At 40.8% G+C, this 22,788-nt stretch overlaps 1 protein-coding gene across 3 annotated transcripts in view; it reads right to left on the bottom strand.

Moving 5' to 3' along the window:
* Nucleotides 1–372: 372 nt before the first annotated feature.
* MTDH (metadherin) overlaps nucleotides 373–22,788 on the bottom strand; it is a 98,932-nt gene continuing 76,516 nt past the window's right edge. For 2 of the 3 annotated variants that reach the window (XM_085896662.1, XM_085896663.1), the window contains 6 exons: nucleotides 21,120–21,215; nucleotides 10,661–10,770; nucleotides 8,477–8,587; nucleotides 7,615–7,806; nucleotides 7,385–7,481; nucleotides 373–6,965 (listed from right to left, as the gene is read on the bottom strand). In XM_085896662.1, the coding sequence (XP_085752788.1) occupies nucleotides 6,904–6,965; nucleotides 7,385–7,481; nucleotides 7,615–7,806; nucleotides 8,477–8,587; nucleotides 10,661–10,770; nucleotides 21,120–21,215 (668 nt within the window). In that variant the 3' untranslated portion in view covers nucleotides 373–6,903. The remainder of the gene's footprint in view (nucleotides 6,966–7,384; nucleotides 7,482–7,614; nucleotides 7,807–8,476; nucleotides 8,588–10,660; nucleotides 10,771–21,119; nucleotides 21,216–22,788) is intronic. The other variant, XM_085896664.1, reaches the window with a different exon arrangement.

The raw sequence follows: 22,788 nt of genomic DNA, 5'->3' as shown, positions 1-22,788 counted from the left end.
ATTACAAGAAGTATTTCGGAGCAGGGAGAAAAAAATTTGGCCAAATCTGGTACAATAAAATCATGGCTATGAAAGAAAAAGAAAAAAAGATGTAGCAAGAGGGATTGTGGGGATGGGGCGGGGGTGCTGGAGTTTCTCAGAAACAAAAGCATGTTGAAAGTTCCCCCTCCCTCACCCCCCAAAAGTTTACAAGTTTATCATCCAAGCACAATGCAAAACAAAGCAAGAGCAAGAATTGCTTTGCAATACGTGTCCCCTACCGGTACTAATGAATGTTCGGGAGATAAAAAAGAAAATTAGTTTGCTTTTAACGCACGCTCGAGCCAATACCAGAACCAAAATGAAGACGAAGAAGAAACTCTATAACTCACCTTGTTTGGGTCTATTCGGCAAAATAAAAGGAAAAGCAATTTTCATTTACTGATATATTTTGTAGATTAGAAACCAATAAAGACAACAAGGATAACAAACGAGATAAAAATTAGTTTGCTTTAATGCATGCTCAAGACGATATCAGAACCAAAATGAAGAACCACCACCTTCCGAACCCACCGTGTTTCGTTTGTTTCTAGGCTTTGCCCATTTCATATTAAAAAAGAACCCGATGTGCATACATGAAGCATAAACATGCATATAGCATATGTGCATGTGTAATACATCGTGGTTATATACCTGGGATCATTCCAATTGCACTGGGCCATTTACTTTCACACAGGCCTAAAGCCTGCCAATCTGTGCTGCTTCATGCAATGGCAGCACATGATTTTATTGGGGTGTCCAGCTGTCCAGCCAATGGGTGTAAAGTCGTGGAGTGGAGTCAGGGCAGCTGAACACTGATCCATGTATAATATGATATTTTCTAAGTTTAACAAGGGCATAACTGAAAAAATGATGAAACACCCTGAAACTCTAACCTTTTTTTGTAACTTATCATAATAAAGTCATGTACCAAGTTTCAGTTGAATATCTTAAAAGGTATGGGGAAAAACATCTGAAAAACCACAGGTGGGATGGATAGATGGACAGCAAACCTAAAGTTCCCTCTGGTGAAACAAGTAGGGGACTAATAAGTGCAAAAAGATTTGCAGCGAGACGGAAATTTTTTTTTTAAAACAAGTGGTGCCAGGCACAACAAATCCCGTCCATTTAAGGCATAAAGTTATTTTGGGGATCAAATTTAAATTTTATATATCCTTAACCTGAATGTTGATTATAAGGAATATTTTAGTCTTAGTTTGAAGTCAATTAAACCATTTTTGACGAAGTTATGAGCGAAAAAGATTTTGACCTTTTCGTGACCTGACCTTGACCTTTGACCTAATTGGACCCAAAAGTTAATGGGGTCGTCCGAGGTTCATCACCCACCTGTGGATACAATTTAACAGTGTTCGAGTCAGCCGTTTCCCCGTAAAGTTGTATTTTCGTAACCATGTTTTAGTTTTAATGGAAAATTTGTAATTTTGACCCATGGCCATGACCCCCAAAACTTCGGACCCTACCGATCTTCACAAATATGCATTTTTCACTATAGGAATGGGAAGGATTATAAGTGACAAATAAAATAAGGTTTACTATAAGCTTAGTTTGAAGTAAATCAGATAATTTTTGACGAAGTTATGAGCGAAAAACGATTTTGATCTTTTCTTGACCTTTGATCCAATTGGACCCAAAAGTTAATGGGGTCGTCCAAGGTTCATTGCCCACCTGTGGATTAAATTTGATAGTGTTTGCTAAAGCCGTTTTGCCGTAAAGTTGCTAACAGACAGACAAACAAACCGGACGATTACAATATCCCGCTCCCTCCCTCCGGGAGGGGGCGGGATAAAGAGAACGAATGAGCAGATTATTTTAAAATTGTGCAATAAATTCAAGACACAAGAGCCTGGTAGGGAGGAAATGTCGCGCACACGATTGAATGGATGAAGGAACGAAAGGTTTGTCAACCAGCTCAAAGAGATTGGTCTGTTCCTTCTTTTTCAAAGCATTTCCTTGAATGTCAACGCAGCTCGAGGAAATTCAAAATAGTTTTGTTGAAATCAAAAAGGGTTTTCTCACCATCTTCTCAAAATGCATATCGACAAATGCTCCCCATGGTAATGCGCAGCGCAATGTACAGCCTTTCGTTTCACAAATATTTCAGATATAACTGCAATTGGTTGAACCTGTGCAACACCATCGGTTTCCCAAAAGCAGAGATTGTACAAACCTTATTGGTACTTACTATTGCAGGCACATGTATACATTCCCAAAATCCAAGCTATATCAAGACTCGGTGGATTATAATCAGCCTTTAAGTAATGGTGATTCAAAGCCTATTCACAGGTATGGATGACCGGGAAGATACTAGGAGGGTTTGAAAGGTTTTGCTATTTACGAGTACATACTTATGGAGTATGTGCCTATTGTGGAATTTAAACGAGTTATTGAAATCAGCAAACTTACAATTCATGCCTAATTTAATGTCTGCATTATAATCTCTCAATGATATATTTTGATGTTCTTTTCAGTCATCAAATGTACTGCAAAGAAAATCCATTTATACATGGTTGCTGTGTAACACAGGAGGACACCCCTCAATTATACAACAGCGACACAATGGGAAAAGGAGTTTAAACATGGCAGAGAATCGATTGAAGATGGCCCCAGGGCTGGACGACTCTCAGATGAGACCGATCCAGAAACAATCTCTGTTGTAGAAAGCATGATAATGTCCGATCATCAAATCCAAGTGACAGAACTTTAAAGGAGTTTGGCATGTGTAATGGAAGCATTGAAATCTTTATCCATGGAAATCTTGGCATGGCAAAGGTTTCTGCCAGAAAACCTCAGCATGCAAGATTGCTATAAGAGAGGAGTCCAGTGGAGTCGCCAGAGCTCTTAAACGCTGATCCAGCAGAGTTTTTGTCATATCGGGTTGCTGGTGATGAGACATGGGTCCACCGCTGAGAATCAAGACAACCAATGCAGCGGAAGCACCGGGCATCTCCACCCTCTTAGAAGTTCCGCACACAGTCTTCAATTGGAAAAATTATGGTCAGCATCACCTGTGATTCAAAAGGGGTGCTGCCGATCGATTACATGCTTCACATAACAACGATCATTCATCAATATCACAGATTTCCTAGCCTGGTTGTGCAAAGCCATCCACAATAAACACCGAGGGATGTTGACACCTGGTGCTTCTGCTGCTGCACGATAACGCGCCAGAATTGGGCCCAAGTAACTATCATTTATTTAGACAATTGAAGTCTGAGCTGAGTGCGAGTGAAGCCTGACATGTGATGACTCCTTGAAGTACACCAATGACAAGTTGGTTAAAAGAAACAGTCAGAATGTTTGTATTATCAGAGCAATACTAGTTTGAAGAAAAAAAAAAAGGGCTAAATGCAGACATGATTGGTGATTCCATCGAGACATTAAAATATTTTAAAAATCCTCGGATCCGAATAGTCACCAAATTCAAATCATTCGTCCTGGTCACACACCCAACTTGTCCACCAAGTTTTGTAGTTGCTTTTGGGGATACAAGTAAATTGGTTTTAAACCTTGATAAGCATTCTTATGATGAATGATGAAATTACAAGTTATTTCAATTATGTGGATGTCATTTGGTAGATTTTTTTTTGTGGACAAGTTTTTCACCTCAACCTAACTTGTCATAGGTCTGTCTACATTTCCTTTTAGTGTAAGGAAAGCACTTTGCAAAGTCCAATACGTTTTGCGTTTAAAATGCAGGATCAGCGGATGTTTAATGTTTGTCGACATTATAGTATTCTCCTGCACCTGCAATCAGGTAGAGCATCTGCTCATGTAGGATAGCTCAATGTAAATTTACTAACTTCGTTGTAATCTACCAACACACACAATTTTTTTCACTACTTTTGTTTATATATTTTCTACCTTGTCCTGACGTCATGATACACTATCGACTTTGGATACATATTATTCACGAAAAAGTGAAAAAATAAAATGCAACAAGTGATACTCAGGTCAATCCCTTTTTGTACACCTGTTTGATTTCATTGCAACAAACCATGAGTAATTCACTCGTCATATTTCACACCATAAGCAGGACAAGCGTATTAACCTTTCAAATTATGTCTAAATATTTACAGCTTTTCTTTGTCGTATTCTGAACAACTTTCCATATACAGTATATTTTTATCTCTTATTTTTCTTTGAACTACTCATGGCTTCTTGCATAAAACAAAAGCACCATTGAATGTTTCAGACACGAAGCATTTTACTCAACCATCCATGCCCATTAACCCTCGTCCATACAATCATTCATAACTGACAAACTGCTATCTGTTGCAACTGACAGGTATGAAGGTTTGTGTGGATATAAACGGTAATTTTTTCTATTTTTTGAATGACAGTTATAACCGAGATGTTTGCTAGAGTTTAATTTATTTTTTTGTCAGCCACATCCATCAGGTTCAAGCATAGAAGAAATCAGAGCAGAAAAACATCTGTCAAAAAAAGAACATCTGTCAAAAAAAAAAGAACCAAAAAAAAAAACCAAGTGTGATGAGTACTTCGAGTCATGCTGCAGGTGGAATCACAATCTTTCAAATGTGCATCGCACTTCGCCACACAGGATTTCATGTTTTCTAAAAAGGGAATCACATTTCGGGAACGTCATTCGCATGCAATTCATTAAATCTTTCAGCTCTTCTACACACAATAATACCAAAACATTTGGCTGTAACTGCCTCTTTCAGTCTACTTAGCAATTTTCTTCCTCCAAACCTTTTTCTTTTGTGGAGATTGTTCTTCATTAATCACACACCTGCTGTAACTATAGCCAATAATACACATTTTTGTAGGATTGGTCACGAAGAGACATTGCACAAGAAGCTCACACAAAAGCCAAAGTGAAACAGAAATCGATAAAGTCTGGTAAATCACTGTTTGTCAGTTACCAATGATATTCTGGGCAAGGCCTTTTATTCTTCTGATAAATGTAGCTGAAATGCAGTTATATCTTCCCTCTCAGCCCAGTTGATCAAAAGACATTGCCTCATCTAGAACCCAGTACAAGAGAAAAGAAAATCTGACATTAAATAAATGCACCATGGATAAAAACATGAAGTCCATTCTAAGCACAAGAAATACTTCACTAATTTCTTTAATTACAAGATGATTGTTGTACACAATCTCTTTACTGGTGAGTAAACAAGAAACCAGCTACATTTTAATACAAGCAACAGATAAGGATGGCAAGGGGGTAGAATAAGAAAAAAAAATTGAAGCAAGGAAGAGAAAGGATGTTGGAAAGAAGACAAAGCAGGAAGTGTTTGTACAAAGCAGTACTGGGGACCACTACCCAAAAGGTGTGAGGTTGGGGCAGCAGGGTAGGAAGTTATGTACAGGTATACAGGGATGGAGGAGATTGAGTGAGGTCAAAAATTCTGCCATTTTTGACTACATGATATTGAGAAGGCCCCCGACATTCAAGCTTCTGAAATAATTTCACAAAATCTTGCTCACACGAGATAGTTTGGGACAAATTCATTCTCTTGCATTTCACATTGAAAGAATGCTGCAAATCATGTCCAGATTTTAGTGCTTGCTTTATCAAAAATCAAGACTTGTTTCTGTATCAACTGTTAATTAGCTTCTTCACTATTGGTTTTCTATCTCAAACGTAATGAATAGTAGTTAACAAGCAACCGTTTTTCTCATCCCTTCCTGTTGTTGGGGTTCCTCAGTGCAATCAATTGCTTCCTTCAACATCTCTCATTAACAATGGTGAGTACCTTTCGTTTCATTTTCCAATGCACTTCCCCACATTTGCCATTTTGATTTGTTTAACACGTCAATTGACAAGAACTACAAATGCACTTGCACTGTGAAAGTGACCTTCCACCACTGTCAGCGAGTTTGCAATGTAAACAATACAAATGTTTTCAAATTTTTTTTGTGGCGAAACACTTAATATAAATCGGGACAACATGAACATGTAAAAAGTACACATGATGCACACCTGTCAAGCAAAAATTGTCTCAAAAGGTAGCAATGACTGCAGTGGCCCAAATAAGTTTACACTTATTGATGCACAACAGACACAAGTCTGATTTTTCTCAGGAATGCAAGTAGGAAGAAGATAGAATATTGTCAGTTTGTTGTGGCGAAGGATTTGCAAGGTAAACAGAAAGGTGCGCATGAGAAAATTAACCTCATGATCTTAAAACATAGCAGATGTCCATAAGTCAAAAGAGGGTCATATTCAAAATAAATCAGCATTTAAAAAAAATAAAATAAAATAAAACAATGCGTCAAACCTGTTTAAAATCCTGCGTGTCAAACCTGTTTAAATCTATGGCAAGTAACATTTTATTGGAGATGCATGATCTACTCTACATCAACCCACCAAAAAAAAATTAAAAAAAACAAACAACGTAGGATGCAACTCAAGCGAAGAAAAAGTTTTTTATAATAATAAAAACATTAATAATAAAAGTTTACCTCCACATACATCTGCTTTATTCCATCGTTATTACAACAAGACATCAACATCACATTATTACTTCAAAAAAGTTGAAAAACTAATTACAGGTTGCTTAAGAAAAGGCAAAATATTTATTTATAAGCCAATTCATTTGCCTGTGATTTTGAAGCAGACCCAGAAGTGCGTGTAAAATCCACGTCTGTTTGTCGTGCCAGTAACCCAAATGCATCAGAACTTGCTTTAAATTCCAACCCAACGCACCTTTAAGAGAGTTCACAGAACCATGCCCCAGGCACAGCAAAAGAGGCTCAGTATGCAGGCTGGACTGGACACATGCAGCACATCAATTACAGACGCCAATTAAATGTAGAAACCTTTGAGCGATGGATCCCCGATGCAGGAACGGCAGTTTTGTTGTTTTTTTTGTTGTTTTTTTTTCCTACATATTTTCACGTTTCCTTTCGAGCCTTCTTTTTTACCCTTTTTGTGAGCTGCGTTCCTTCAGAGAGACCTGAAACAAAATCATAGCAGGTGTCATACTTCACCTGCTGTTAACCGTTCCGATAAGAACATGGTAAGACAACCAAAGGGTTTGTCGCTAAATGACTATCGATGCAATAGAAGGGAAGGGAATTGGAAAGTGGTGGCGTGAAAGTGGCAGAGTCTTTTTTCCTCTTGATATTATCATGAATGTGTTTCACAATGCTACACCATCTGGCATTACGACCTTCAACGATCATTCAAAATTTACACAATGTGCAAAATTTACTCAACCGGTCGTAAAGTGCAAACTGATTTACTGTCACCAGTATTATACCTTTCATGCGAGGCACATTCACTGAACTTTTCATTTCCCTTTCAGACTGCCAACCATGGCTGACAGATGCCTCACAGAAAATGACGCATTTTGCTTGATAAAAGAAAACCCACCTGCATTCCCAGGAAGTTCATCAAGCGAACAGGCCAGCTTTTGTGGAGCAGACTCCACAGTCTGTGCAGACATGGCTTGAGCTAGAACCTTAATTTCCTGAGTATGGGGGAAAAAACCAGCAGGGAATGGGGTTGGAGACAAATTGGAAATAATGCGAGTAAAGGTTCCCAAGCAGTTTGTCAGGTTAAAGAAGAGGGGAAAAAATAACCGCACAGAAAAGCGAGCACACCTTAACCGCATTCACGGCAGAAACTTCCTGTTTCTTCTTCTTCTTCTTCCCCTCTGGTTGATTTGGAACTGATGTAGCTGTCTGGTTGACTGCATTGTCTGCAGCCCCACCAACGGTCTGACCCAGTGTCTTACTCTGTGGTCCTCTGGGATCCTTTTGCCGAGTGCTGAGTGCAGTCTCCACCTTAACCTCCTAGTAAAGGTAAACATTGTAGAAAGAGCATGAGAGGAAGAGATTGGGACCATAGTACTCTGTGCAGAGCATTGGTGCTGCTTAAGCAATCTCCTTGGCTATTGGGCACAATCCTGCACGGGTCACCACTCCGACACAGTATCCCAGCTGGCACTCATTTTGCCAACCTCGGAAGTATGACGGGCAGAGTTAACCCCACCTGGTATTAATTCAACAGCCAAGTGGGATGTGAACTCAGGACCCGAGGATCCGAAGCCAACCAACCTAACCATTAAGCCATCACCAGGCATACGAGAGGAAAGGGTAAGAACATAAATATAATTTTGGAAAAATTGATTCAACTCTCACGGTGGACAATGCACACAAATAACATACTGGAGGATATATGTCAACATCAGTGAACTCATCAATATAATATCACCAGTTGGCAATGTACAGATCAATAACAAATGCGATTTTAACCTGGGATCCAAACATCAGGAGCAATAGGTTCAGATGTGAATGTCAAACAGGACAACCTATTGACTGGAATAACACAAAAACTGTTGGTTGATTGTAACATTTGAACAAAAGCAAGGGGTGTTTCTCAATTTACTGAATTTTATTATTTTGCAAACTTTCTCTCCGTTTCAAAATTGACCAGAGAAAGTTATATTACTGAAGAACTTACCCCTGCAATTTCAGGTTGAACCTCTTCAGAAGCATTGTTCTTTTTCTTCTTCTTTCTCTTCTTCTTACTTTTCTCCACCTCTTCCATATTCTTAGTCTCGTTTGGAGAATCCTGTAGCAACAATAAGCAAGAACCTTCATAGAAAATAAAAAACTTAAAATAAAACATAAGCAAAATGCAGTTTCCATTTGGCAGATTCATCTGAAAACCATGACTGTCGACCAAGTCCAGCACTTCATCAAAAGAATGATTTTAAAGGATGACAGAATGCTATTTCGCATGCAACTGATATTATGGTGAATCTGGTATGTGATGACACATCTGTGAAGGGATTTTGAGTTAAAAGTTTCCATTACTGGGATATTTTCATTTTTATCGATTCACACCCTCTCCTCTTCGCTCCACCTCCCAGAGGGGTGAGGTGATTGGATTGGTAAAGCGTTATTACACAGTAATGCCCTCAATGGTGTGAGCTCGATTCCCACGGTTACTCAGCGGAAATTTCCAAATCCTGTGACAGAGTGTGGCAACATAGCGAAGATTAATTCTAACCTTGACACATTCACAATTTGTCTTTTATACCCCAATGCTCTGTTGAGAGAGTGGGCTCAACCACCACAAGTCTCCCACCCACCAACTCCAGCTTTAAACCACTGCCCCAAGCAAATTTTCACTTGATGGACCCAATATGTGATGAAATAAGCAAGTCGATTAAGCTCTAAAACCTCGCATGGAAAAATGTTATGCTATATGAGAATCACAGGTCTGCTCACCTGCAAAGTCCAATTAGCACCCACAGGCTTCTTTAAATGCACAAAACTGCTTAGCAAGCCGATGTTAAGTTTGGACAATGGCGTAATTGTTTCTATGAAGGCAAGTGTCAGTCGTGTCAGCGGACAAGATAAGAAATTGAATTCATCACATCAAAGGATGCAAGTCCTCAGAGGACACAGCCCCGACACCTCAAAATGTGACGTGTTAATTCAAGTACATTGAACTAAAATAAATAAATATGTACCACATTGGAGATCGTAAGGTCTAGATAATTAAATAAGTAATTAAAGGTGGTGTGTCGGCAGCAGTGATGGAAAACTGTATATAAATAAACAAACAATCCCGTACTATTCTCTCCCATAATTTTATTTCTTACAAATTTCCAAAATTCGAAAATAAAATGGTGTGTCCCTCAACTTTTGGCTCGGACCCCCAAATCGTTTGACGCATCTCAAACCCAGATTTTATTCCAGAAATATGAATGGAATGCGTCCAGTCATTTTTGAGTGGAGGCTGCAGATGGAAGCAATGACGGCAACCAAATACAAGCCCACAAACGGGCCGATGCCTGGTTGGGGGCTCAAAAGTTGATAAGACATGAGGTGCAAGCTGACATTTCTCGCTTATCTGGCATCCATTCTGTTCACCAAGCTTTCAGAATATTGGGGCCAATGTTTTCTTCCTCATACATAAATGACCTCCTATGATACCAGAGAAAACCCTCTGTCAATGATACCACATTATACCACAATGTATCCCATCCTAATGAGACTGGCAGCAGCTGTTTCCCCTCTACGCAGACCTTTAAATGATCAGATTCTGTCTGCCAAATTGAATGTCATTCAATCCAGACAAATATTTATTCTTTCTCATATTGTGTCTGGAGAGATCAAACGAACCACCCATCTCACTTCTTGATAAGGTGCTGGAAGAGGCCTCACTATTATCCATGAGCAAAGCCAGCTAAAGAGTATGCATCCTCTGCAATGCCAAGTCCTTCCTTGGCAAATGAACTTCTCATCACCTAAAAGGCATTTATTACCAAACTGTGGGGGGGGGGGTGTGCTTGCTCCTCCCCCCCCAAATAATACCTAATGCAGAGAAGTCCAAATCTCAACGTCATTGCCATCTTCCACAAAGAACCAGAAGGTGGAAGTTTTTCCACCAATGTAGGTCAGTGACCTAACACCTCTCTTCTGGTCTTTGTCCCTGTTGCTTTTTGAGCCCCTCTGCCCCTGCCCAGAACCTCTAGGATGTATGCAACCTCCATTACCCAACTTTTCCATGAGCCCATTCCCTGTGTACATGGTTTTCATTATTCCTTTAAAGCACTTTTAACAGGAAGACGATGACGAAAATTCATTTCAAAACGATATTTAAAACTATTCTACATTTGAAGTGCTGCCCCACCATTTCCTGCAGGTGTGGCACCACAGTAGTTGAAGGGCTGTTTGTGCAGTGACCCCACTCCTCTGCAGGAGCACTCCAGTCCGAATTGGGATCGATTGAAGCAAATTCTTCTGCTCACACAAGGATCGTGAAAATCATGTGCTGCTCCACACAGAAGAAAAATGTTCATCTCTTCATACAATCACAATCACATATGGCTCAGAACACTGGCAGTGCATTTATCAATGAAGGACCGCTTCTCACATATCTATTGAGAAATGGGGCAGAGATACTTGCACAAAACAATGCTCGAGTAAAAATAAATAAATAACCACCTGAGGTCCTCTTTATTCTAAGACAACAATGGTGGCTCAGTTGACAAGTATTTATCATTTCCGACAGCATCCAAAAAGCTGATAGGATTGCTATCTAACTAGTCCAGTCTTGATTCAAATGCTTCACCGTTTCTCTCATTAGGTTCAATGCTTGACCATATTATAAAGCTTTCCTACACCCAATTTAGAGTGGACATTCCCCACCGACAACCAAGAGGCGTCTACAATACATAAGCATTGAGAAGGCCAAGATAGAGGGAGACTTGGACAAATAAAGGGTGTGGGAAGGAATGGGGGGCAGGAGAGGATGCAATGTTGGGAGGGGGTGAGAGTGTGGAAAATCAACTACCCTTTTGCAATTCCTGTCCTTGTGCAGTGGTGCATTCATTTGCTGTTGTCCCACAGTTTTCCAGTCACCCAATTCCCCCTCTGTCGATTCAATCTTCCATGAGCCTCATTACCTGTATAAATCTGTCGCGTCCGAGTACCCGTTAGTACAGGATTCCTCAGAGCTAGGACCTTGCCTCCGGAGAGATGGTCAAAACGGTCTTTCGTGGCACTGCATTCAATAATTACTCTACTTTACCATTCCCCAAGGTCGCCCAAAAGAGCCAAAAATCATCAGCAAACACACACGGAGAGCAGATGGCTGAAACACGCTTTCTTACCTTTTAAAGGGTTTATTTGAAAAGCAAAGTAAAGGAGAAAGGGTTGGCAAGATGCTACATCCAACGAAACAAACCAAGCGAGTCAAAAGATATAAAGAGGAGAATGGGATATGCAAACCTGTATACGAGGAGGATAAATAAAACACAAAACATCACCTAATGGGCACAACAGATTGCACGCATACTACAAGACAATAATGGAGGAGGGACTTCACTTTGTCAGCGATCTAGAGGGTGGATGCAGGACTCAATGCAGCCCGCTTTAGAAACCAGGTGCAAGACGAGAGCCAGTGATGATGGTTGTCCAAAGACGAAGTAACAGAGCCATAAGCAGGGCCAGCAATGAATAGGCCTTCAACCAGGCCACAAGGTCCTCTTCGTTCTTTTCCGCAAGGAGGCTTCCTGGTTGGCACTTCTTCCTCCTCCTCAAAGTTCTTTTTTGCACTCAGAGCACATGGCACTCTCCTGTCTGAGGTCTTTCTTCCCCTCTCAAAAGGCAGGGCAATACCAGCTTTGGTCGATCCCAAATCTTCCACAAGATCACAAGAATGTCTTCCTCACAAACTCCTCCACAGACCACCAACTTGCCCTTCACCACAAGCCTCTCCAAGTTCTCACTGGTCGACTCGAGTTCTCCTCTTCTTCCTGGGCAGAGTCCTCCTCTTGGCCATTCCATCCACAGGGCGGCCCAAATCAAGATAAATCCACATCTTTTCTTCCAGGCTCCATAGCCCATTACATCACCATGGCTGACACAATCAGGCCAGAGATCATAATCAGCTGAGTTACACACCTGACATGTGCCTCTACAATGGGAAGTCCTCACCTCGCCCCACCTACAAACAAGAGGTGTTTACACATACATAATTAATCTCTCTCCTGTTTATAAATTACATATGCTGCCTCCTCAGCATCACATGTAACAAACAACTTACTCTGATGGATCTCGTTACATGGCAATCTAACCTATTCGAAGTACACGGACCATATTACACTCACTACATTCTAGCTATGGATCCCCCCTCCCTTTCCACAAAACAATACTAATAACTAGACAATGAACCGTCTCAATGCCAACCGATATGCCTCCGCCCACATTATTACATTAGAATACTTGCACAAAGTTTGATTTAAATCCCTTCAGCTGTTTTCAAGTATAACATTTTTACCTGACATGACCTCTGACCTTTGATTCCAAAACCGAATCAGTTCATCTTTGCATCATAATATATACTTCTATCAAGTTTTGTCAAAATCCCATCACTGGTTCACAAGTTAGCACGGTAACAGCATTTTCACTTTACAAGACCTCTGACCTCATCATCTGTTTATCTTGACATCATTATACAGGGTGTTTCAAAAAGACCTGGAAAACTTTGGTTGTTAATATACTTAGAACCACAAACGAAACGATACCCTTCGGTTCAAATGATACAGAAACTCAAAGTTTTGTGCACACCATCAATACACTTCAACGTGAGCTCCGTTTGTCACACGCAGGACATCAACATGGGACACGAGTTCTTGCCATGTTAGGCTCAGCATGTTTGCATCATGCAGCTGTGATCCGAGAACGAATATCCTGCAGACTTGCCACTTTGGTGTTGGAGACATCTTTGAAAAACCCCCACAGAAAAAGAATAATAAAAATAATAATGAAGGCGGGGTATGTCTGGTGATTGCGGGGGCAAGGTGCTTGGTCTGTCTCGGCCAATCCAGCAAACTGGAAAATTTTCATTCACAACGGCTCCAACGACTAAGGCCCAATAAGGGGGAGCGTCATCTTGTTGAAAAATATCAGGTTGCAGGTTTTCAATCTGTGGGAAGGTGAATCCTTCCAACATGTTCATATAAATTGTTAAGGTCACTGTGTCCTTCACAAAGAAAAACAGAACCAACAGGTGGTCATGGAGAAGGCCACACCACACAATGACCTTTGGACTATTACATATGTGTTCAATGACCACGTGGTGGTTTTCAGAGCTCCAGATCCTCACGTTGTGCCGGTTGACCTTTCCCGATACATGAAAGCAAGCTTCGTTTGTGAACATGACCTTTTTCAGGTATTCTTCATCATCCTCTACGCGACTGAGAATTTCCAAGGCAAACTACTTGCATTCCGGTCTGTCATTTGGTTTGAGTTCATGCAGAATCTGCACCTTACAGGCATAAAGCTTCAGTCTTTCATGCAAAATTGTGGGTACAGTGGTGGTTGGTAGGCCCAGTTCTCTAGATGCATGTCAGATTGATTTTCTGGGACTTTGTTGAAATGATTCACGCACTCGTTCGTCTGCTGCACTTGTGTTTGGTCGACTGGTACTTTTCTGTTTCTGACAATTTCCGGCCTCCTTAACCCTTTTGTATCATTCTCTGACACTTGTCTGCAATGGCAGATTCCTTCCATACCTTGTACAGAAATTACACTGAACTTGCGTATCGGATCTCGTCTTGATGAAGCATTCGACGCACTGAGCTATCTCCTGTGGAGTCGCCATTTTCTTTTACATTAAACAACCAGACCTGAAAATAAAGAAAACATGAGTTTCTGTATCATTTGTGGTGCTAAATATATTAAACAACCAAAGTTGTCCAGGTCTTTTTGGAACACCCTGTACATACTTGTACCAAGTTTGACTTAGATCCCTTCAGCCATTCCAAGTTATTGTGGTGACAAAAACTTATCACGGATGCATGGACAAACAAACAGCCAGACGGACAACCTGAAAACAATGCCTCTGGCAACTTCGTCAACAGAGGCATAGAAAAACAAAGTCAAACTAGAATTGCAGACATTCGCAATGTAATCCGTTTCTCTCTTAAGGGGTTGTGGAAAAATATTTCTGTACCAAGTCTTGTCTGGATTGGTTCAAATATAGACTTGGTAGGTGAAAACCTTCAATTTCACAACTATTATGGACTTTTGACCCTCTATGGAATCTGAAGAAAGAGACTCTGCTGTCTGTCCACTTAAATGTGTTGAGGCTCTGGGAAGGCATACTTTTGTCAATTCTTGCCTGGATGGATACAGCAGCATGGCAAGCCAAATATTTTGCAAACATTTTGACCTTTGAGCACTGTACAATCCTGAAAGTGACCAATCCAAAAATTTTCTTGGAATCCCAATAAGGGCTGTTTGAAAGCACCATTGTGTCATTTTCATCTCCATCATCTCAAATACAAGGGTATGGCAAGGCAAAATGTACGATTTAAAGTGTTCTACCTTTGACTGCTAAAATGAGAATGAGGGCCAAGTTAAAGAAAGATTGTCAAGTCAAATAATAAATAAATTAAAAACAAAGACAAGTCAAGTCTGTATTGGAAGATATCTTGATTCCAAATTTGATAAGGTTTAGCTCAAAAATGAAGGAATGGTGTGCAATTATAATTGTTGCAAAAAAGGGATACAAAGAAAGAAAGAAAAAACAACAAATAAACAAACAAAACAAAAAAATAATCTCCCCTAACCGTAGAAGGTGACGACTATCCTGTGATACCAGTTTGGAATTATGATTCTACCACAAAATGTTGTTCCAGGAACTGCAGCTCTTCTAGTGAAGTGGATTGAATGACTTGATTGCTGATCCTTGTGGAGAGACAGTGTGAGAGCATGTGACTTACTGGCGTTGAAAGCCACGTTCGTAGTACCTGACCAATGGTTTATATCCAGGTCTGATGATGGGAATTAAGCAGAGACCAGCCTTTCACAAAAGTAATGCACCTTTTTGTACAGGGCAGAGTCATTGGCAAAATGGTAAGGTCGGTCTTCAAAAGAATTGGAATGATCATCGACATAGATCAAGCGTTGAGCCTACAATGCTGTCTTGTGAAATCCAGCCTGAAGGGAAACATAATGGGAAAGGACACCATAAAAGGCCACCCACCATTTCCGCTCATTGAGGAAATCAGACGACTTCAGCAGGGGCCCTAAATGCCAAAGGAAGACAACTTAGAAATGAAGGCTGGATGCCGGACAATGTCAAATGCTCAATATCGATCGAGAGGGAAAAGAGCTTAAAGGTGCTGAGCAAGAGCAGGACAAATTTGAGGACACCTTCAACATGAAAATATCTAGTAATGAATGGGTATAATTTGGTGTTGAGGTGCGTTATAAAAAAAACAAGACTGAGCAAGTTCATCATTTAACAAAATGCTAGACCATGTACTAATACATGTGAACAAACACAAAGCCAGCTGGCATGATGGCAATTACAGTGCAAGATCCACAGATTAGGAAGATCAAAACAGAGGTGAGGGCATTGCAAAGATAGCCTCTTATATAGAGTCATTAGAGTTTGGGGGGGGGGGGGGTGGGACAGTAGGTCACAGATTTAAACTAGAAGGGCACTCGGTAGAGCGCATACCTCTGCCATGCAATGCCTGATCCATGAGAACATAATGGGACCAATGCATTTTTGAAATATCATGCTATATACAGGGTGTTTCAAAAAGATCAACACAATTTTGATTTCCTGCCATTTCTTTGTTTTTTGACCTACACAGTTTCCTTTTCAGTGGTTGGTGGTGTTATCATGGTATTTGTACCCTGGGATTTCTAGCTCGGTAGCTCAAATACACCATTGACAGTGAAGCAGAAGACAAAAGTGGTGGCTCTGTGGTACGAGACTAAATCATATGAAGACAACAGCCAGAGGTTCTGCCTGGAATACGACCTCAGAACACGTGATGGACCCACAAACTGTGCCATTCAACATATTGTGAAACATTTTGGGCACAAGGGAACAATGCACAACCAGAGCAACGGTAACAGTGGCAGGCCAGCATCAGTAACCAAGAGCCAAGCCAACATTGACGCCATGCGGGATTCTGCAGTGGACAGTCCCAAGAAGTCCCACCACCAGTGCTCCCAAGAGCTCGGCATCAAACCAACATCAGTCTGGTGTATCCTCACTGAGGAATTAAAGCTTTTCCCAAACATCATCTCTATTAGGCATAAACTGAGTTAAGATGACATGAGAAGGAGACTTGATATGTGTAAATGGCTCAGTGACAGGATGGAGCGATACCCAAACTGGATCAACTTGATCTGGTTGTGATGAAGCCCATTTCCACTTGAACGGTACCATCAACAACCACAACAACATTTTCTGGGGGGGGGGGGGCAGAACCACCTGAGATCACTGAGAGGTACCTGAAAGAGCATAAGGTCACATGCTTCTGTGCCTTCAATGCCAGATGGGGAATGCTAGGGCCTTACTGATTTGAGAATGACAACAGCAGGACAGTGACTATCAATGGTGAACGCTACCAGGCCGTGCTCCAGAAGTTCCATAATGTTCGAGCTCAAAAGGTCACCCCAAACCAGCTCATCATGACCTAGCAGTCCAGCTCATCATGACCGAGGACTCAGGCCTATCGAAGAGGAGAAGCCAATAACTAGGAAGACACACAGAAGTATCTGGGACATCCTGCAAGATAAGCGCTTCCATGTGACGATGTCAAGGTTAGCAGCAGCAGTGCGTAATGACAAATCTGTGAAGAACACAGACTTCCGACACTGATGGCGAGAGAGTCATGCAGAGGGTTGACGCAAAAAGTATGACAAGTATCCTGAGATGATCACTGGGATGAGTGTTTATTTTAAAGATAAGTCACACCAAATCAGAATGATGAAAGGGTTGGCATTTCAACACCAACCATATATTTTACACCATTTTTCACCCTGCGATGAGTTGTAATTCATGTGATATCAATGTTCTCCCAAATATCAACATTCAAATGTTGAATATAATCACCAGCATTTCCCAAACACATCGATGCATTTCCATCTTTTCAACTCGAACCTTCCGGTGCAATAATTCAGACTTTTCCCAGTGTTGAGCACACAACTGCCTTGGGAACAGGCATATGAGAGTAATGACAATAACAACAACAAGCATTTGAAGTCCATGAATTAATTAATCAAGTAAGAAGCCCAGAACATGTCATTGACTATCTAGTAGTTATCTAGTTCCGTAAAGTCGTGTCCGACTTCTGGTGACATTCACGATGAGATTTCTTCAAACACCTATATCTTGCACTGCTTCACAAAGCTCTGGCAGAGACAACCTGATTTCAGCCTTTACCCCATCTATCAGGCACATATAAGTTCTTCTTCTTCTTCACACAATCATGCCCAGTGAGATTGATTTCTCCAAACTTTCATTTTCTGTACACATGGTGTGTCCAAAGTATGACAGTTTCTGTTTTAGCATCAGCACTTATAATGTACATGCTTCACAAGTCCAAAATCATTGAAGATCTAGAGAATGAAATCAGAAACCAACGTGCTCATATTGATGTCAATGTTAAGAAATGTTCGAAGAAACCTACATGCAATAATTGATATGTGTATGCATGTTAGTGGCACGCAATTTGAGGAATTATTAAACTCAAAATTGTAAAATAAATATCCCTTCCAGATTCCAGAACTTTTTAAACACCCTGGACATGGTGCTCTAATTTATTCAAGCACGATGGACTATTACCTCGGACCCAAATTTGAAGGACAGCATCATGAAACAGGCGTGCAAGATAAATCCACCTCTGGAGCATTTCAGCTACATTTAATATCATTGCATTTCCAACTAAAACGGCACTCGATTGAGCACATCGTCTTGCCGAGCGCACTCATTCTGAACAAAAATACCAACGTAAACTGAACACGCGACCAATATGGCCCAATCCCAAATACCCGCATCATCATACACCCTATTATGTCGCGAACATTGCCATTACCCATATCTTTACTGATCATTATCAATTGAATACAAGGATATTTAACGACCACTTTTGTGCACATGGTTATGTTCTTGAAAATGCCTCGATAGTCACACTCATTGATAGTTAAAAACAATTTTGCATGGTTGTAAGGCGGTTAGGTTCCCAGGCGTCCAGATAGAAATTAAAAAAAAAGACGAAAAAACAAAACAGGAAGGTGGGATACAGCCAAAAACAAACATCACAATTGTAATAGACATGTAAAATAAATATAAATCAGCTTTGCAATGAAGTATCCCGCTGTGTTGAAGCAGATTAAACGCAGTCCTTCCCTTCTGCAATTTGTCTAAAACTCTCGCTCTCCACAGAGCAACGGTGCCGCCGATGGAGCTTCTTGAGCAAGGGCTATTGAGCAAGGTTATGAGCAAGGTTTGCCATTGCCTTTTCAGTAGTAGTTATGGCAGGAATTTGTAATCTCTTCATGGTGCCAGCGATAGCTCGGATACTCTTCTCAAAGGACACTGTAGGGTCTTAAGCACGTTCACCAACTCATGCCGGCAGAAGTGATGCCCCAGTTTAACGTCGATCTGAGCGACGGTGCGCGCGCACACACAGATGAATCAAGTAGCATCATTGACTGAGGGTGTGGCAATGTTGCTGATGCAGTGCCCCTGAAGGTTAGAGCAGCAATTTGGAATTTCGCCAGGATGCCTGGACAGCTCCCCTCCTCTTCACAAAGGACACCGCAAAGGAATCTTTAATGTCCACCAACCAATTCTGGCAGATGCGACACCCAGTTTAAATCCATCTGAGGGATGGCACACTCATTGATTAATCATCCTGCCTGTGAAACACTGGAATGACAGTTTATAGCTGGGTTGGCATTCAAACCCAGTGCACGTACCTCCAGCCCATCCTGTCAGCCCCAAAGCCCCCACCATTCCTCCTCTCGTACGTAATAACTTAAATAGTTTCCTTTTGTAAGCTGTCAATGTGTTTCTTTTATAAATCGCTCTGCAGCTTCTAACACCAGCAAATAAATAAAATAAACATACTCTCACCTCCACCGAGTTTATCCAAAACCTTCACTTTCTGAGTCAAAGACATCACTTTCCTCGACTTTTTGCACTTGGTTCACCACTAGCAAGTTTTCCTCTTGGTAGCTATGGTTAAAAAAAAATAATTCAGCGTAATAATAACCGAAAATAAAGGAATCGATTACGATTACACGGATATTAACTGACCGCAGTGTTGAAGTTGAGACAAGTACAGTACAGTACATTACTGTACTGTACATGCTCTGTGTCTCAGTTATCACTTGAACTGCAGCAGTGCCACTGATTTACAATTATATGTGCAAGATCAAAACTGTTAACAATAATCACTTTTTTTTCTCCATCATTTTATGCTTCAGCATCGTTATTAATGGTGCAAGAGAACCAAAAAGCCTGTGGTGTGAGATAACAGTCACAACTCGGCTCAAAAACTGCAATTGCTTGAAATTAAACTCCGCGATAACCAAATCAGTACACAAGTGGTTGCCTGAGATCGGTCGAAACCCACGATACTTAAGGGTTTACTGTATATCAAGTTTCACATCGATATATCAAGTTAAGTGGTTCTGGAGAAGAAGATTTTTTACGTTTTTATTTTCAATCCAACTTGGCCACCAGACCACATCATAAATTGAATTCTTCATTCACACAGGATCAGATATATGAAGTTTCAGATTTTTTTTATTATTTTTTAAATAAGAATTTCAATTCAACCAAGTATGGCAGAATACTTCACTGATATCATCGTTATCACCCCATATGCCCCCATGGGCAGTTGATGACATATGCCAAGTTTCAATTTCATTAGTTGAGTGGTGTCGAAGAAGACTATGCCCAATTTTTTCCCCTTTAATATATTATGTCTGCCATACCATGTGACTTATGATGTCAGAGTTATCAACAAAATATTCTCCATGGGGACTCCCTCCTATGTTGAAAGTTTTGCATTGATTGAACAAGTGATTCCAGATAAATCCATTTTTTAAAGCGAAAATATATAGATGTGGACACATGCACGCACGCTGCAATAGTCTCGCAACCCCTCTGGTATGAGACTAGTGAGCAAAATGTTGTACGATCATCTAGTATGACAAACGTTTAGATCGACAAAATTAAAACAAAAACAGTGCAGGTGGATGCAAAATGCACAAAAATAAAAGGGAATAAAAAGGAAATTCGATGCAGGAGGCAGCCATTCGGCCCAGCATGCCTGCACGACACCGACACCAGATCAAATTAATCTGTCAAGCTCACGACAATTTATTTGGGGTGGGGTGGGGGACAGGGTCTTGGGGGAAGGAGAGGGGATAAGAAAAGTGTGGCAGGCTCAAGAACATCAAAAATTCAGGGTGTTAAAAATATGTTTGTTTTTCTGTCATTTATTTATTATTTATGTAATCTTTTTATGGGTGGGGAGGAGGGTGGGGGAAGGAAGAAGGTGGTTTTGGGATGAAGAATGTGTAACATCGACCACACTATTCCTTGACGAGACTCTCTCACAGACATCACAGATGTACACAATCACTATCCATACTCAGGCTACCTCCAATTCTGACCATCTACCCTGGAAGCCCTGTCCTGATGTTTCTAAGTATCCAATTCCAGTTTAAACGTATATACTGCTTCTGCTGCCACTATCTTTCCAAGGAGATCATTCTGTGCATAAGCCATTCCATGTGGAGATGCACAAGAAGAGCTACCTTACCATCTATGTGCCACGGGCCTCGTCTCTCAGGTTCTGAAGCACTCCAGCTATGTGGGTGTACCAGAGCTGTTTGAACAGGCTGACTCTTTGGCACAACTGTAACATAGCCCAACATGCAAGAGCAAACTGTAAGCATGTAAGAAAAGAAAAAAAAAAACACAACTGCAAACATAAGAATACTTTTAAAAGCAAACAATATGAGGGTTTTACAGCAGCAACTGCAATACTGCAATACCCAGGCAGCCTTCAATACGAGACTTTCAAAAATGACGTAATCCACACCAGAATGCTCGACACGCATGCACATAACCCCTTAAATACAAATGTTTATTCGGGCATGTTAATGTATTGTGTGTGCGTGTAGCCACTCGCTTGTATTAACAAGAAATGGTAGGAACTCGACACCTCTTATCCACGGATATTTCTCGTATCAATTCCTACATTTTCAACAGTCCAATTTGCATCCAGGAACCCACCAATTATGGTGGACAAATTTGAAATTGCCACCCTTTCGTTTAAAGCATGGGTCTTCATAAGTTTTTGATTGTGGGCAAGAACCAAAATTCCTTCGTACCTTGTGGGCCACCAAACCAAAGACATTCAAAACAAGTAAAAGCTACATTCTGTAGATACCACCCTTTTAAAATGTTCTTGCATAAAAGTTTATCTATTTGTTCTATTTCCACTAACATTATTTTCTCTCAAACAATTAGGGTCATTAAGCATGAGTATTACAGAAGCAGATGAATAAAATTGATGTACAGTACCAGTACATTACAGTCCCCACACCAGCTCACCATCTGGCCAACATGACATGATGTGCCAACCTTCATTAGTGGGAACAAATAAAACAAATAGTTGATCAAAATACTGTATTATAATGATAGCAAGGCAAACTGTGAATGGTAAGGTTAGTGCGGTGTATATGAGCAGTGCAGTCGCTTTTGCTCATCCACGATCTTGTCAACACACCGGGCTTGAACTGAGAATTGCCCAGGTGGACACACTGTTCAAAATGAGGGTCAGTGAAGTGGGAGCGGTATTTGTTCTTGGCATACTTCATACTCGAGAACATTTCCTCACAGATGTATGCACTGCCAAAAAGGCTGATTAACTTGCATGCATGCTTGCAAAGCTCAAGAAAGGACAAGGCAGGCAACTTCTGGTAGAAATAAAGAATCTATGACATCTGAAACTGTCCCTTGAGATCTATACTTGCTTGCAGCTCAACCAGTTCCATCTGCAGATGATCAGGTCAGTACATCAACACCTTCTTGAATAATAACTGATTCTGCAGGGTCTTCTTTCGTTGTGATATCTCCTCCATGCACACATCACCCATGATGTTGTCGTACTTGGTACTATGGCATGTAGAGTAGTGGTGTTCCACATTTCCCTTCTTAGGCAATACCACCATCTCCTTGCAGATTAGACAGAGAACCTTCCCATGACGCTCCACAAAGAACAACTTCTCCCTCCACACCTTGTTTAACTGATGGTTCTCAGATTCAACCTTCTGCTTATTACCCTCCATTGCATGCCTGGTGTTGGTTTAATGGGTAGGGTGGTGGGCTTTGGATCCTAGGGTCCAAAGTTCAAATCCCGCTCAGTTGTTGAATTAATACCAGGTGGGGTTAACTCGGCCTGTCATCCTTCTGAGGTCGGCAAA

The sequence above is a fragment of the Eptatretus burgeri genome, chromosome 9 (assembly GCF_056783735.1).
Source record: "Eptatretus burgeri isolate ZD-2024b chromosome 9, Ebu_testis_v1, whole genome shotgun sequence".
Classification (NCBI taxonomy): domain Eukaryota; kingdom Metazoa; phylum Chordata; class Myxini; order Myxiniformes; family Myxinidae; genus Eptatretus; species Eptatretus burgeri.
This window is presented reverse-complemented; position numbering and strand designations above follow the sequence as displayed.